Below are 18,235 nucleotides of genomic sequence, written 5' to 3'. Positions count from 1 at the left end.
TCTAGAAGAGGTAGTGCCAAAAAACACTTCCCCTGAAGTCTCACTCTCTCTCCCCAGCCCTCTCCTCTTTGGTGGCTTTGAAGAAGTAAGATGCACAGATTTATTAGGAAATTTCTTCTGGCCAAAAACGTCAGGGAGCTTAGAAGCAGATCCTCCTCCCTCAACTGAAACTCTGAGGACAACCCAGCACTGGTGAATTCCATGACTGAAGACTTGCTAGACCTTAAGCAGAGGACCCACCTAAATCATGTCTGGACCCCCACTCTATGGGAAATGTGAACTGATAAGTGTGTGTTCTCAGTGCTTGGTGATTTGCTATGCAAACAGAGCCTCAGCAAGGCTAGGCAAGTCTCTCCTAGACTTCTATGGGACTTCCTTAGGCAGCCACTATAAAATTTACCCACAAATGTAACTCTGCTGATTCTTGAGGACAGGCTCTTTGTTCAGCAACCAGAGAGCTGAAATCTTTATCTATATTTCTAGTCTTTAAATGATCTGTACTGGTTATTCCACTAAAGTGACAGCCCACGATGAAGCCACAACTCTTTTCTCACCTTTTTGTTGCTGAGGATGATGACACAGTAGCGTATATGTATGCCAAAGGGAAGATAGTAAAGCTCTAGAGTTGACCCTTTCAATCCGAGGTTAAGAAGGCTTCTGGAGCAAAAGAACTCTCTGATGAAATCAGACTTAATTGCTGCCAAAACATGAAGCAGAGCCTCTTTACTTATCATCTCATAAGCGCTGTTCAAATAAAACAACTGTCTCAATTAGTGATTAAAGTTTTGTGATTAATTAAAAAGATGTTCAAAACAGCACACAAAATTAGAAGATGATAAATATATTTGTTAATGAAAGTAAGTGACTCCAGCTTCAGGTTGATATAAAAATTTCATAAGTATGACCATTATTAATTTCTTAACAAATAATCTTATTACAAAGTGAACTTCACTACCATTTAAAATTAGCCTGGATGTATAACATATAAACAGCAAAGAGGTCATCCAAGAATATTCAATTTTTGTGAGCACTACATAATGGTTTAACATTACAAGGTGCAATTCCTTTATAAGTTGAACTGGAAATAAGTTTTACATATATACAGTTGAGCCTTGAGTGACACAGGTGTAAATACCATGGGTCTGTTTATATAAGGACTGTTTCCGACAAATGTATTTGATTTTTTTTTATATTTGCAAAAATTTAAAGACTTGCAGATGAACCACAGAGCCAAGAAACACTGAAAAATTAAAAATCTAGGTATGTCTTGACCACATAAAGTGTTTGTATAAAACAGTCTATTTTATCATTTACTATCATAAAATAGATACAGATCTATCACAAAACATTAAAATTTATCAAAACTTAGGCAAACATATTTGCAGACCATATATGGCACCATTTTCAGAGAAATGTAACCAAAGTTATCAATAAGGCTTCCAAACTAACAGCAAGCTATTAAGCTTTGGGGTAGACAATAGTTACATATGGCTTTTCAACTGCTTGGGAGTTAGCACCCCTAAACTCTGTGTTGTTCAAGGGTCAACTGTACATAAAATCTCTTCAGAAGTTTTAAAACATGTTCACAATTTTTTTTAATATTGCCTGAAATGTGTAGATATGATGAGTGAGTCATAGTGACTTGTCTCTAACCAATACTCTACGAGAATGCAGCACAAATAGTCTGACTTCTGACATTGGCTCAGAAAATGTAACTTGATTTCTTCCTAATTATCTCTCGTGTTAGGTTTAATTGCTTTTAGAACCAAGTTGTCATCCCATGAAGAAGCCTAGCCCACATAAAATGGCCACATGTAAATGTCTAGACAAACAGTCAAAAGGCAATAACCATCTAAAATGTGAGTGAGCTTTGGGATGCCCTCAAGTCCCAGGCTCCCTCAGACTGCAACTACATGAGGGACCCTGAGCAAGTATCCCCCTGGTGAGCACCTTCACCCAGAAGTGTGAGTAAAAGTAATCATAATTTCTGTTTATTGTTCAATGTCACTACATTTAGAGTGGTGCAACTTATAGCTACAGATCACCAGAATACACCTATATTCATTTTGTTAGTTATCATTCTAGCCACGTTTTCTAAATTCATAATTATTTTACAAAAAAAGGAAATAGGCGTACTCTTTATAATTTTAAACTAGGTTATACAGGTTACCTAAACAGTTTTGAATGATTTAGAATAATCTAAAAGGAACATGCAGGTCGTTTTATCTAAACACAGTCCTTGCAAGGATGAAGAAAATAAGATTCAGCAGTGAAAGGAAAGACACTGGCAGAGTCCTCCAAAGAATAAGGAACAGAAAAAGCTGAGGACTAACAGTTTGGCACCCATGCAGCCCGAAATATATCATTTTTACCAGCTTTTGTTGATTATTTTACTCCATATTATGTTTGTACATAAAAATAAAATATGAAAACAAAGAAAAGCTTTAATTTGATGTACTCACAAGTTTTTAAGGTAGTTGGGGTTTGGGAACAGCCCTCACCAATATCACGTTTACTTGAACGCACATAATCACTGCCATGAGTAAATGGGAAAAGGATATCAACAATGCAAACAAAAGTCAAAACAATTCCCTATCTTACTTCAATCTTATAGATCCATTATTATGGCTATCTACAATATGACAAGCAGAGATCAGAGATGTATTTCCTATATCATTTGAAGTTTATATTATTTTAGAAATCTTAAAAATAAGAAAAATATAAAACAGAAACATATCTACATTTCCACCACTGTCTTTTAAATATGGTAAAAATTATTCCCTTGTGTTTCCAAATACTGTAAAGAAATAAACATTTGATGATGGTAACAATAATAACCCAAATCCTAAGACTCAAAAGCAGGTGGTCTCAAATTTAGGAGTACACAGGTACTCTCAAAAATTGGTTCTACAGCTTCTTAAAAACACCTCTTAGTTTACTGTTTCCACATTTGCTTCTTTCTCATAAAGACAGAAGGAGACTTAGACAGCTATTTAATCTCTGGTAGCATGTCTAAATATAAATTAGCAGATCACAGCCTGAAGCAACAGCCTCCCTTGGAAAGTTCCTTGTCTTTCAGAAACTATCAATTTTCCCCTAATTGCTTTTCTCTTAATGTTCATGATTACTTTGTTCAACAAGCTGTCAATTAATATTTGGGCTCTCAGGTATTGTCTGCCTAATTTTTTTTTCTGAAAATATAAAACCTCCATATTTTCTCACCTTGTCATCTGCTTTTGCCTGAATCTGATGCTGTAAAAACTACATCAACTATTTCCAAGTAAAGTTCTCCTAACCATGCCCATTTTTTTTTTCCTCCAAACCCTGTCTTGTCTTCTCACTACATTCTTAATGAGGTTATTTACTACATCTTGTAAGTATTCTCTGCTTTACATTATTCACAGTCTGGCTAGCATTTAAGTAACAACAATTAAAAGTAAAGAACATTTAATATTTTATGCAATTTGAGCATTTGACAGATACTTCAGACAAAATAGAGGGTATTTTAGCCCTTATAAGAGAGACCATACACAGAAGGAAGAACAACAGATTGCTTATCTCTCCATGTATGACTCTCTTTGATATTGCTCTCTTTGATAATGGAGTTCTGAGAAGTCTTGATTAAAATCCACAGATAATCTCTAAACCTCATTTTGTTCAATACATACAATCTCTAGCCATTCAGTCATTTTTCTACTGTGAATAGAAAATAGACCAATTTAGGCATCATCTCCTTTTTCTTTATCTATTTTGTTGGAGAACAGCTAATGAAAGTGTCTTTTGAATGAATCAATGCACTACCTCATCCTCAAAGGAGATAAACTCAGAAAAACTGAGTTACCCATACTGTTTCTAGAAAAGAGCTAGAAAAAATATCTGCAGATCTTAAAATTTGTATTGATTTGTTCATAAAGTTAATGATCATCATGATTAATTCAGACATTATAAAATAATTTGGTTCAGGAAAATTCCATTTTACCTGATTAATGTTCTTGAGGCTAGAAATTCAGGGGTAAATCTAATTTATTTATAAAATCAGTATCTTGCTTGTCCCAAAGACAGAACGGAAAACAAAATTCATTTACATTTTTGTTACTCCCTGCACCTCATTCCATCCATCATTTTCCTAAGGTGTTTGTCATTACTGCTGAAACTATGGTAGAGGGAGCATAATTAAACTTATGGTCCTAAGAAAGAAATAGCACCCAAAGATGCTAAAATTATACAGAATACTGCAAATGAAGCAATGGAATATTTTCAGACAATTTAGTAGTGGTTCGAAGTCAGGGAATGGGGCCCCGTTAGGACATGTGAAGGGATGGATTTCCTCTTTCCTTTGCCCTAATGGTATGCAGTTCTTTTCAAGCTAAAACAATCAAAGTGATATTGAATTGGTTTCATTCAGGGCATGAATAAATCAAACTTCCTTATCAAGCCTTTCCCAGTAATAAAGGAAGATTTTTATCATAAACCTTCATGTAGTTAGTCCTGGGCCAGCTTTCTGGGCCCTGTCTAAAGCAAACAGGATAATAACTGGTTCAAGTGTAGTTTTTATGATTGATGAGAACAAATATAAAAAGGTCAATGTTTAGATTGATTCCATCCTTTATATGTTCAGGAATTCTTCATAAAAGGATGTGGTGACATCAGGAAGGAAGTGAAAATGGGGGTTTTTCCTGCCTTTTGAACCATTTTGGACACTGAGGTGAGAATACTCTAAAGCAAGGGGCCCTAACCTATATCTTGTATCTGAAAGAGTAACACTGAGACTGTCAAGCATTACAGAGACAAAGGTATAAAGTAATAATTCACTATTAATCATCAACAAATCCATGTATTTCACGGATAATGCTTACATGATTTTTTTTTCTGCCTGACTTTCTTTAGCCTTAGTAACATTGTGTTTATTTCTATTCTACATTAAATAGCAATTCTATAGTTTGTAACAAATGAAAACTATAAAGCAATCTAACTTTAAAAAAAGCTGCTTCTCCATTTGGAAATCCAAGTTCTTTTCTAAACAAAACACAAATGCCATTACCAGAATCTTAAACAGTCAATCCTCATTATCCACAAATTCTGTATTTTCAAATTCACCTCACTAAAACATCTTTGTAACCCCCAAATCAATACTCATGGTGTGCTCATGTTGTTTGTGGACACGCAGAGTAGCAAAAAATTTAAGTCACTGGTCATATAAATTACTATTTAAGGGGAAACGAGGTGATCATGGGGCTTTTCCTGTTTTAGCTCTCATACAAAGATGACATAAGGATGGAGACTGACCACAAGAGAAGGTACAGAAATTCAAGAAGCCCCAGTTCTGGAGCTTGATGGACATGGTTTGAAACTGTTCTCTGGTACCTTTTAGTGGATGAGCCTCAGGCAGTCATTTAGTATTCCTGAACTTCATTTTCTCTCTTTGTAAAGAAGGTAGAATCTACCAAGATGGGTTGGTTCCAGAACTACAATTATAATCTATATGATTATATATATTTCTTTTAGGAGTAATGGTTCAATATTTACAAACCAAATACCTGCTCCAATTTTACAGACCATAACTTTGGTGAATAATGAGAATCCACTGAATTAAGTCAAGAGCATATTTATTCAATTTTCATGCATGTGACTAATATAAATTATATATATAATGTATACCAAAAATTAAATAATTCAAATAAATTAAAATTATTGTGTAAGTATGAAACACATTTACTTAAATGCTAATTTCTTAGAACTTTCCTAAGGTAATCATCAGCATAAAACATATAGACATTTACCTATGTGTCATGTGATCAATGACTTGATCGGGTCCACTTAGTTGGGAAGGCAAAGAGATAAATGTTGAGGATTCTACCAAAATGACACTAAAACAAATGAAGAAAAGATTATTTTGAATTTTACTGGATTAAAATTCAAACGACTACAAAATACTTTAAATTTTCCATCACTCATAAAATATAATTAGAATCAATAAATTACAGTTCAATAAGTCCATGTGTTCTCATTCTGCAAAGCAAAACACATGTTAAAAAGATGGGAAGGTTCTGGAATGGAAATATGTAAAAAACAGTATTCTTTAGTATGGGAAGACAACACTAAATTCTCATAGCAAGAAAATACAGAATATAAATGACTGGCCAAATTATATTCCAAAAGCAAAGAGAAAATCACACACTGGTCTAAATACATTGTCTGAGCTGTACATGTCATAACCTCTAATTTGATTTCCGAAAAAGCACAATGTTTCTTTCAGGAGTAGATATGAGAAGTCAGTACCCATTGATTTGTGCATAGTAACTCTTCTGGAGTTACACAGGAATCCAGGTCTTCTTATGTGACAACACTCATTTATTCAAGAAATGGTTAAGAGACTCCACATGTCAGGTGTGTGGCTAGGAATTATAAATTAAAAAGCATAAGTATTCATGCAATTTGCAGCAACATGGATGGAGCTGGAAGGGATCATGCTCAGTGAAATAAGCCAGAAAGAAAAAAAAATACCGGATTATCTCACCCATAGCAGGAATCTAGAAAACCTAAATAAGGGACCAGGAAAAAGAAGTAACTATAAGAAAGAAAAAATCAAAATCAACAAACAACTACAAACCAGAGACACACTATGGGGGGGGTAGGGAAAGGAGGGACTGGGGTCAAAATAAGGGGGATGCAATTGTATGGGGAATATAAAAATAAAAATAAATAAATAAATAAATCTTTTCACACACACACACACAAAAAAAAAAAGATTGATGGAATCAATCTTTTCTGCCTTTGGTTGGTCACATTGTAATGGGAAGGTAGTATGGAAATGATACTCTAACTGTAGGTAAAAATTGTCATAAAGAGTCATGTCAGGAATGCCCAATTATTTCTGTGCAGTTGAACAGAATCTGTATAATATTAAGAACTATAGTAAACTGTGAACTATTCAAGACATGCATCAGACTATCAGATTTCCTTGTATCATTGTAAACCTAAACAAATATAGAAAAGTTCCTCTCCAGAGAGTACATTAAATTTAAAGTCAGGTACTAAATTCACATTTGAATCTTATAAAATGATGAAGGCAGGTAAAATTTACAATGTCTCTTTATATATCTATAAATCTGAGGTGAATCACTGAGGCAATCTACTTTGGTGATCGTGTTTTCTGAACAGTTATAATAACAACACATTTTGACACACAAATAAAAAAGTTAAACCAATCAAATATTAGACTTTTTGCACACTGTAGATTAACTACTCTGAGATAAAACAGCATTTAATATGCTTCTGTTGGAAAAAGTCACAGTTTAATTACTATGAACATGCTTTCTTAAAATAGATAGAAACATTAATTATAAAAATGAAATACAAAGTGCCATTAAAATGGAAATAAAATCCTATTTGATTGTTGAAATTTCTAAATCAGTGCTTTTCATGTTTCAATGTATTATCTTCTGGAACGCTTATTCAAAATGTAGATTCTCAAGTGCCTATTTGCAGTTCTGACTTAGAAGGTCTACTGCAGGTTCCAGGAAGCTCCATTTAAACCAGTTCTCCAGATGGTTTTTAAGTAGTTTCCTATGGACTTATCCCGACTTAGACCAGCACTGTGCATTACAAATACTCCAAATTTGATCAAGTGGACTGGAGTGGGGCTGAGGTTCTGTTTTTCTAACAAGATCCCAGGTGATACTGATTTTGCTGATTCAAGATTAGAGTTAGTCAAAGCTAGAGTTATCAAAAAAAATAATTTTCAAATCAAACAAGGCTATCAGAAAAAAGACAGAAAATGGTAGTTAGAAAGTATTCAAGAGGGCCTCCCTGGTGGTGCAGGGGGTTGAGTGCAGTACTATGAGGTTATCCACAGCCTCTGCAGTGCCAGTTTGATCCCCCAGCTGGCCAGGAGCTATCCACATGGTGCAGCAGACCTCTCCTGGCTCACCTGCTACTCCCCTCAGCAGTGTCTTTTGGTCAGTCTGCCTGTTTTGTTCCCCGCTCTGTCTCTGGTGAATCTTCTTACTCTCCACCTCCCCCCTTCCTCTGGCCTATACCCCAATTCTTATATGCATAAATAAATAAATCTTTTTAAAAAGTATTCAAAAGAACCAATTATAATATCTGAACTTTAAAATTCAATACCCGAAATTAAAAAATCACAAGAGGAACTCTAAATACCAGGTTTCAAAGAAAGAATAAGTGCCCTTGAAAAGAGGTAAAGGAGGTGGGTGCTTTGATGGTAAGTGTGGTATTGTAATATGCATCTGAGGAAGTGTGAACATATTCCCCTACATCATATACAGTGCTATAAAACATTGTCACTGCTATAAAAAAAGAAAGAAAATAGGTCAATGAAAATAATCAATTCTAAAGATCAGGAAGTTATGAAGCAATATTAACAGAGCCTCAGACCACTGTGGGGCACCATCAAGCACACAAACATGAGCCTAATCAAAATCCTGAAAAAATTGGAGAGCAAAGAGGCAGAAAGAAAACATGAAGAAATAATGAAAACTTTCCAGATTTGATGGGAAAAAATCTACACATTGAAAAAAGGCACAAAAATTTCTAAGCAGAATAAACCCAAGGCAATCCAAAACAAGACAATAATATTCAAGCTAATGAAAAGCCAAATCACAGTATGCAGGAAAAATGCAATTGATGGAACACCCATGGTGCTCATCAAAAAGATTAATTCAATTAAATCCCCATCAGAAACTTTAGAGGACAGAAACCAACGTGATGATACATTCAGGGTGCTAAAGACCATAATGAAAGAACACCATGATGAAAGTACACAATAAAACTTTTCTTCAAACATGAAGGAGAAGTTAAAGTATTACCCAATAAACAAAAACTGGAAGGATTCATTGTTAGCAGACCTGTAACAAGAAATATTGAGAGTTCTTCATCAATTACTACTTTAACAAGAGTAGCTTTGTTCTGTCAACAATAAGGGAAACTGCTAATAAGAAACTATCAGAAGTCTTGAAACAGAGTGATTATAATAACTGAAATTATCAAACACTAAACTAGTAAACTAATGTATAGCTTCCGGTCTCAACACAAGTATTTTTATGTGGATATAATTTTTAAAACTGGTAGAAACAGAGTTCATAATTTAAGGTGCCCATATTATTATCCTTTTACTTTTTTTTTTTTAAGATGTATTTATTTTTATATAAGAACCGGGGTACAGGCCAGATGCGCAGGAGGGTGAGAGGATTCACCAGAGACAGAGCTGGGAACAGAACAGGCAGACTGATGAAATACACTGCTGAGGGGAGCAGCGGCAAGACAGGAGAGGTCTGCTGCGCCATGTTGGATTCTCCCCGGCTGGCCGGCCGGGATCAAACCCACGCTGTAGAGGCTGCAGACAACTTCACAGCACTGTGCTCAACCGCCTGTGCCACCAGGGAGGCCCTGTCCATTTTCTTATTCAACAGAGATTTGCGTAAATTTATACAAAGATAATTTTCTACTGTGACCTTAAACAACACTTTAGCATTTTACTGTCATTTCATTTCAAAGTATGCTGTTATTATTGTTGTTTGTACAGATCAAATAGTATTTCAAGAAAAACTGACTTACCTTTATTATTTGTGCTATTTTATATGATGATGCTTATAAATGTATAGCAATATAGATGCATAAAATTCCTTCTCAAAATTGTTCATATTGAAAATTATGTAATTCCCTTTACATAGGAGCAAACACAATGAATTTATGCCAAAACAATAAATTACCTGAAGTCCCCAGCAACGTGGAAGGGATTTTTAACATTCAGACTGATTTCCTTCCATGTATAACAAGGGCTATTGCATTTTATAACTTCCTAAAAGCAAAATAATAATGATAATAGTAATAATAAACATACTATGTGATAACAAAAAATATCCAGAATTATAAAATATCAACTTCAAGCATCTAAAAAAAACCTGTCCATTTAAATATTACAGTGATATGAATTTAAAAATTACCCTTTCCCCAGAAATACTGTATACCCTTAAAATTTGGGTGGGGAATGACTATAAAAATACACTTTACCTTATCAATGATCCCTAATACTGGCTACCCAAACTGTAACAGGGTGATGCCCAGGAAAAGGGGAGGTTCCAGGTTCCCTGCCCCACCAGAGGGAGGGTAGAGCTGAGCAGGGAGGAGAAGAAGCTGGAGAGGAGACTGAGGAAGGAAGCAGGAGGGAGAGACAGAAGGACGCCTGGAGGAGGCACATGGAGCAGAGAGGCATGTGAAGAAACTACACTTGCCTTTTGGTCCTGGATGGGTTGAAACAGATGTGGGTGAGAGACCCGTGAGGAGATTAACAATGGCAGCTTTTATATTGATTTGATTTTGCTCTTTTCCTCCCAGACTTTTCTGCCTGTTTATAACCCTTTTCATGGGTCCCTGCCGGAAGGTGCTTTAGGCTTTCTGGCCTCAGATGCCCTGCTTTGGGCCATTCCTGTTTGGCTAGACATTCACCCACGAGGGGATGGGTAACTTTGGGTGCTTGATTTGGAAACTATATTCTTTGTCTTTTCTGTATTGCACACTAATTTATTAAAGTTCCTTTCCATTAAAGGTCTTATATGTTTTATCTTTATGCAGCGGATGGCAGAACCTATTTAGAGCAGGCAGGTTAGGGTTCTGGGGTGCCCCTCTCCTTGTGCTGTAACAAGACTAATATGGGTCACAATAGTGTCTCCCAAATTGATTTCATTAAAATTGTTTTGGTATTGAGTATGAATTCACTTTTCCAAATTAATCAGTCATATATATATACACCTAATACACATGATGAAAGAAAATCATCAACTCCCAAGAAAAATCAGTCTTAAGTGTTATCTTTGAAGTGAATTTGAGCCAAATCAAACTGATTAATATTCATATCAGAGTAGAGAAACATTTTTTTTTTGGCTGTGTGAAACAACAACTCTTAATCCAAACCAAAACATTCATACAGGCCCAGGGACTGCTTTAACTTAAATCAGAAGTTTCCATGGCAGAAGGACATGCAAGTTCCTATGCATAGAATGACTGACTCCATCAAAAAAAAGAAAACAAACATAAATCTAAAAGTCTGACCTTACAATAAGTCCTTTCCACTTCTATAATAAAATTAGAGGCTTACTTCCACAGAAAAAGCATCAAAGTCAGACTATCAGGGACACAGAAGGGAAAAATTGTACAAATGTAAATATGTGCACATTTTTGTATCTGTATAGACGTGTGATCTCAAATAAAAAAAAAACTGCATAGTGATAAAACTTGGAAAAACAGCAATGTCTGGAGCCATCAATAGTCTAATAAGAAAAACCTAATAAGAAAAGTAAGGACTTATGAAACAAGTAAGGTTTACTTACAAAGGTTTTGAAATTGAGGACTTCACCTTTAAGAGCAAAAGTCATTGTGGCACCTCCTACTGCATGCTTACTTTTTGAAATTAATATCAGTGAAGCTGCAGCAGGACGGAGGAAGCGACTTCTAAATTTTAGAGTGATAGTAATTTCGTTTCTATTTTAAAAAGATAAAAAGAAAATATTTTTTAAAAGACATGTAACAAATATCTATTCAGTATATACAATTTGTCCAATGCCTGCATTCTGTAATATATTTACTTGCACAATAAATTAAAGACTGTTGCTGATAACACAACATAGGTATTATTATCAGTTAAAACATCTTGATCCAATCTGAAAAACCCAAAGTTAGCTTCCAAATGGACATACAATCTATTAGACTTCCTAATAGCTAGCCACAGCAAGTGTGGGCATGAAAATCATAGAACACTCTGTACTACTATTTAGGCAAATTCTTAGTGATATCACTGGTCTTTGGTCATATGGAGAAAGAAATGTCAAAGAATAAGAATACACAAAATACTTAAAGCTGTGCTTAAAAATAAAATTCAAATCTCAAATCAAAATAATAGTATATCAAAGTAGCATGATTTTATTTGAGACAAACAAGAGAAGGAATAAAGAGGTTTCCACCAACATGGCAGAATATTATAATGCAGAACTCACCTACTACCCACATATTTAACAAAAATACATATACATAAAAACAATAGTTCTTGAAAAAGACCAACTGTATGATAACTATGTTCACAAGGAAAAATGACAGAAAACTTGGCGAAGGTAGAAAGTAGGAAAACAACCCAAGAGAGGGAGGGATGGCTGTAATACAGAGCATCCCCCAACTTTTTTTGATGATTGAAGGGCTCATGCCCATATTGAGGATCCTAGGACCTGAGGACTGCACTAGAGGGGAGTACACACAACTAGGTATAGAAAATAGAGGGGCATTCCTGCAGAGAACAGTAAGATACTGGGGAGCAGAAATTGGTGATTGAATGCTGGGGGAGCTATTAGACACTGGCAAGGATAAATAGCATATTGTGGGCACTTTGGCAGGGGTGGGGGTGCGGGGAAGGGGGGGAACTATGGTGACCACACCTGAGGGAAGAAATCCCTTACTGTGAAAAAATAAACAAGGATGTTTAATAAATCAATTAATTTTAAGCCATTGTGAGTGGAGCAAATAAAAAAGCGTCTGCATAGCTAAAGAAAACAGCACAACAAAAAGCCTACTGGACAGGAATAGAAAATTCATGTCATTCATTATCATTAGCAGGTTAATATCCAAGGTATATGAAGAACTCATACAACTAAACAACAAAAACCAAGCAATCCAATTTAAAAATAAGCAGATCTGAGTTGATAATTCTCCAAAGAGCACATACAAATGGTCAACGGGCACATGAAAAAAATGTTTCTCATCACTTATTATTAGCTAAATGCAAATCAAAATCATAAATGAGATATTTCACACCTGTGAGAATGGCTAACATCAAGAATCTGAGTAGAAGGAAGTGTTGGCAAGGGTGTCAAGAGAAGGGAGCCCTTGTACACTTATTGGCAGGAATGTAAATTGGTGTAACCATTTGGAAAAAAATATGTAGCTTCCGCAAAAAAAAAAAAAAAAAAAAATCAAAAATGAGAACTACCATATGATACAGCAATCACACCTATGGGTATTTATATGAAGAAACTGAAATTAACTCAGAGTTTTATGCACCACAATGTTTAATGGAGCATTATTTACAATAGCCAAGATATGTAAACAACTCAAGTGCCCTTGATAGATGACTGATAAAGAAAATGCCACCAGCTCTAATCCAGAAGCCATCCAGGAGTCCACCCACAGCAATGTCATTGAAACAAAGATGAATGATCCTAGATTTCTGCTACCAATTGTTTCCTTACTGACTGAATCTTTCTTTCAGAGTTGCCTTGATACAGATATGGATGATAAGTCTTAGAGAAATTTTATCTTTGCTTTTGCTCTGAATTTTAATAGTTAGCATTACACACCATATCACATTTATTCTCTTATACAAGTTATCAAAGAACACCTACCCGTAGCCCTATTTGGGAATGGAGATGGGAATAGATTCTCTTGGTATCAAACTTTGACTTAACTTCCCCAGAACCTTTGTGGAATTATTATTGAATGGGGAGGCTGGAGAGTAGCAAAGAGTAAAATAACGCAGCCAAGTCAACAGAAATATTCTCAAAATTGTTTTGAACTCACATCTGACAGGAGCGGGAATGATTTTTATTCAGTTAGTCATTGTTAACCTAAATTTGACTAAAAGGACATTTTCTTGGCCATTATGAAGAACTCATGGACTTGAATTTAACTGAGAACAAAGAATATTTGCCCTTGAGATCTCTTTCTGAATCACACACAGTATTGTAAACCAATGTTACCTTAATTTAAAAAATCACACAAACATTTTTTTTTTTAAAAGGGGGAAAAAAATTCAGAGTCAAATGGTAAGTCCACTTCAGGCAAGTATTTTACCTCTCTAGACATGTGTGCCATTATTATTGGCTTCATGTTAATTCTCTCACCTTTTGTTTTCTTTTTGTTTCTGTTGCCTCCCTCTCATTAAAAAAAAAAAATCTCCTTGATAATTATATGTGCCTTGCAAGCTATTTCAAGTTGACTTTAAAAAAGATGGAGAATAACTAACACATCAATGTCAGCACCCATATGGCTCAATGAGAATAATGAGGGAAAAAGGGAAACAGAATCATTTTCTAAAAGTGTTACTTTCACTTTTATGACAGTCACTCTATGGTTATAGCTAAACTTAGTCATCAAGTTAGATGCAGAAATAAACACATTTGTTTATACGCTAGTGTAGCTGTTTAATCTTTTCTATATAAATTATATCTCTGGATTTGAAATCCACAGCTGGCAGAAAGAGCCATTAATAATTGCAATTTAGATAGAATCTAAGACAGGACGTGGTATACACGGATAATTTCATAAGATCTGATCATGATAAAGTTATAATTTTTTGTTCAAGAAAACAATGTTTTCTCAGTCTTATTCATAAAAGTCAAAGATTATTAAATTATTTAGTTTCGCTAAAGGAAGATCTAAAGAACTACCTAATGGCAGTATTCAAGCCTACAAAATAAAATGCATATAAATAAAAAGTGAGTTTCCATATTAAGCAAGACCTCTTCTGAGGAACCTTCTATGGTTTCCCCAAGAACACTTAGGTGTTTCATGTTTCCTTCACTTTCTACTTTTATAAATATATCAGAAAACGATATATCAAATTATATTCTCATTGTGGATCTACTTTATGGGATTCTATGAGGTTGTAAACATTTGTGAGGAGTATTGATATATTTTCATCAATGAATCATCAGCATAAATCTATAGGAGAAGGGCAAACACTTATTGATTGCACCCTATAAAGTACCATTATAGTAGTAGGTGTCTTGCCCATATAATCACATTTATTACTGAAAATACAATGGGTAAATACTCTGATCCTCATTTTCCAAACAAGAGAAATGAGGCTGGGTCATATACTGTGAATCATTATCAAAGCCCAGTATTTGTTAAATGATGGAAGAGCACTAGACCACAAGGACACCTGAAACCAAGATTTATCACCACTCTAAGAGAACTATCTTTAAAATTATAATTAAGAGACTGTTTAAAAAGTGGCTACAGGAAACCATCAGTGAACACCTGTACAGAGGTTAACAAAGGAAACAAAGGTGTCCTGTAGACTCTAGGTGAAGCCATTTCCAGAAATATCCACTTACACGGCAGACAAGATAGGATTCAGACAAGCCAACTCTTTCCAAGGCCAGAGTAAAATATCAGGCAATTGGTCATAAAAGCAGAATGTTTTTACCCTAAAGTGAAGTCTGCCAATTACAGATCTGTTCATATACAAAATCACAAAATACTCTTCTCTTGGTATCTTGTTATATATGAATGGATAAATAAGTATTGCAGGTCACTAATACCTGACCTTGGAGGAAATAAAAACGATAGAGGTAAGTGATTAAATCTTAAAAGTCAGAAACATAAGATATTGTAGCCCCAATTTAAGAACATGATGCTGGGCCTCCCCGGTGGCGCAGTGGTTGAGCGCTGGGTTGTGAAGCTGCCCGTGGCCTCTGCGGCTCCTGTTTGATCCCCGGCTGCTCCCTGGCCACCGGAGGAGAGTCCCACATGGCGCGCAGACCTCTCCTGCCGCCCGCTGCTCCCCTCAGCGGTGTACTTCGGTCCTTCTGCCTGCTCTGCTCCCGCTCTGGCTCTGGTGAATTCTCTCACCCTCTCGTGCTTCTGACTGTACCCAGTGCTTGTATAAATAAATAAATAAATAAATAAAATAAATCTTAAAAAAAAAAAAGAACATGATGCTATGAAATAGGTATATCACAACGAAAAAAGAAAGTGTTATAGATAGTTGGAAAAAAGAATACCAGTGATAAGATTGAGTAGAGGGTTCAATATTCAACAAATAGAGTTTGGGAAATGAGAATGGAAAAAATGGAGAGGAAAAAAATTATGAAAGAAAAATTTAAGATAATTTTCCAGAGCTTATGAAAAACCACTCCATTATTAAAGCACTAACTATGTACTCAGTGAATAAAAAAAGATGCTCCTTTATACATTCTGGAACAATATACAGATACAATGGAAGAACATAAAAATTTCCAGATGTGCAGGGAAAGAGAATTATAAAAGACTTCTTTATCCAAATACTAAATACTTCAGGCAGTAGAGCAATTTTCTTCAGAGTTATGAGGAAAAATACTTTCAAGCTAGAAAATAAGCCAAGCAAAGCATAAATCAAAAGAAGAGTAGCATAAACACACATATTTAAAAATGCAAAATCACAGAAAATTTTCTCTTGCATACTTTTTATTAGAAGGTTTCATAAAGATGCCTTTTAAAGTAAATGGGTAAACTAAGAAAAAACTATTAATTTCTATCCAAACAGAAATACAGAATTTCTAATACTGGCATCTCCTAAGTAGGCCTAGAAAGCAATCAATCCTAGGAAGAAAAAAAAAAAAAAGGCCTAGTGTTCTAGACTGTAGTATACTAGAAGGAAAGAAACTTCAAGATTGTATGCACTTCTCCATAATTTACTAATTTTGTTGGCTTCAAAGGGGATGAAAAGGTTCTTTGTCTACAGATGGCATGAGAAAATAGTGAGAAAAAATGTATTTTTACTTTTAAAAAATTAATGAATATGAGCTACAAAATAAATCTGATGCTATTTTGTGGGAGGAAGATACATGTAGAAAAATAAGCTAGATCACCAAATATTGTAACTATATGTTAATACATTATTTCTGAAGTTAATGTAACTACTTCATAATTGCAAAGATATATATATTAATTACATTTATGGAGGTAACCATCAGAAGAATTAAATTGTACATAATTGAAAGAAATAAAAGTAGGTCACCTAAGAAGTGGATCGTTACAGAGAAGGGATTTGAGGGGAGAGGGACTTGCTTTGCATTCTAAACCCCTCTGTGTATTTGACTTGTTAAAGCACATGCAAGTTAAATACTGATTTAAAAAAGTTAAAAACAAAAATACACGTACATGTATAATATTATTCAAAATATATGAATACATACACTCCTGATTTTACATGTGTGAGTAGAAGTACTTGTGTATGTGGTCAGTTAATGTTCACTGGGCATGTATTAAAATTTTGAAATGCTAATATTTATAAATATGTCCATATCAATATAGACCATAAATGGCCCAATGGTGAATAAAGAGCAAAAAGTACTGCTGAGATGTTAAAGAGAAGGAGTCACCCAAGTGCAATAGTCTCACAAACCAGCTCCTGGAAAAATAAAAGTGATACAATTAATGTCATGGGTCTTCAGGATCACTTACAGATAGCCAAAGCCACATTTTACTGAATGTCAAGAGCTTTGTATAAATGTGATACACACAACTACACACAATTTGTGCTGGTATCAATATAATAAGTGTCCTGGTTCTAGATTCAGATTGACTGGTTCTGAATCTCTGTATCACCATTTAGTATCAGGAAAAATTGGGTAAATTATTTAATGTTTCTGTGCCCAATGTCTTCTTTTGTAAAATTAGGATACTAATATGGCTTAAATACCAAAATGTACATAAAGTGCATATTATATCGATTTTGTATAAAGCAAATGTTTAATAAATATTATTTAATTTTTAAAAATATAGTGCATTTATTTTGTAAATATATAATTATGCATATGTTATAATAAACATATACTTGGAAAAAAATTAGCTATCTGATAGAATTCTGGGTGATTTTTGTTTTCCACTTTGTACTTTTCTGTAAGTCAATTTTCAACAATGTTCAGGTTTTACATTTGTAACAAAAATTATAATTGCTAAGTTCATTAACAGAAATATGGTCTTAAGCGAAAATCTCAGAGGTTTAATGTAGTTAGGAAGAATTTCCACACAATGAGATCTTTGAAATACTGGAAGAAGCTATTAGAATTATGAGTCAAAAAAATCAGAAGCCTAAATCCTTTTCACTGGGATCATCCTATTTGAAGGGCAGAGAACATATCTCAAGTTATCAAAGCCTTGAGGGAAGACAAATGGTACTGTGACAATATCCAACAGGATCTGCTTTATTACCAAATTTGTGTTTTATAATAGACTAATGTAAGAGGTATAATGTAGGAAAAGTGTAGATTATTATTACAAGGAATTTTATTACGGAATTTAATTTATAATATAGAAATGCATGCACACAGAGTTGTTTTCCTCATATTTTAGTCTGGACATAGTTCCAATCATGAATATTCAGACTTTATAAATTATATACCCCCTCTGGCATGGAGCAGTAACTGAAGAAAATAAACACAGGCTATTGACACAAGCCCAGGGC

The 18,235-nt window shown here is 34.6% G+C and overlaps 1 protein-coding gene across 1 annotated transcript in view; it reads right to left on the bottom strand.

Moving 5' to 3' along the window:
* CFAP47 (cilia and flagella associated protein 47) overlaps window positions 1-18,235 on the bottom strand; it is a gene marked incomplete at both ends in the record, with an annotated part of 326,556 nt that overhangs the window by 139,951 nt on the left and 168,370 nt on the right. The window contains 4 exons of the mRNA XM_084258887.1: window positions 555-744; window positions 5,781-5,867; window positions 9,732-9,820; window positions 11,349-11,499. Coding sequence (XP_084115013.1) covers window positions 555-744; window positions 5,781-5,867; window positions 9,732-9,820; window positions 11,349-11,499 — 517 coding nt within the window. The remainder of the gene's footprint in view (window positions 1-554; window positions 745-5,780; window positions 5,868-9,731; window positions 9,821-11,348; window positions 11,500-18,235) is intronic.

This window comes from Talpa europaea, assembly GCF_964194135.1.
Source record: "Talpa europaea genome assembly, chromosome: X".
Classification (NCBI taxonomy): Eukaryota; Metazoa; Chordata; class Mammalia; order Eulipotyphla; family Talpidae; genus Talpa; species Talpa europaea.
This window is presented reverse-complemented; position numbering and strand designations above follow the sequence as displayed.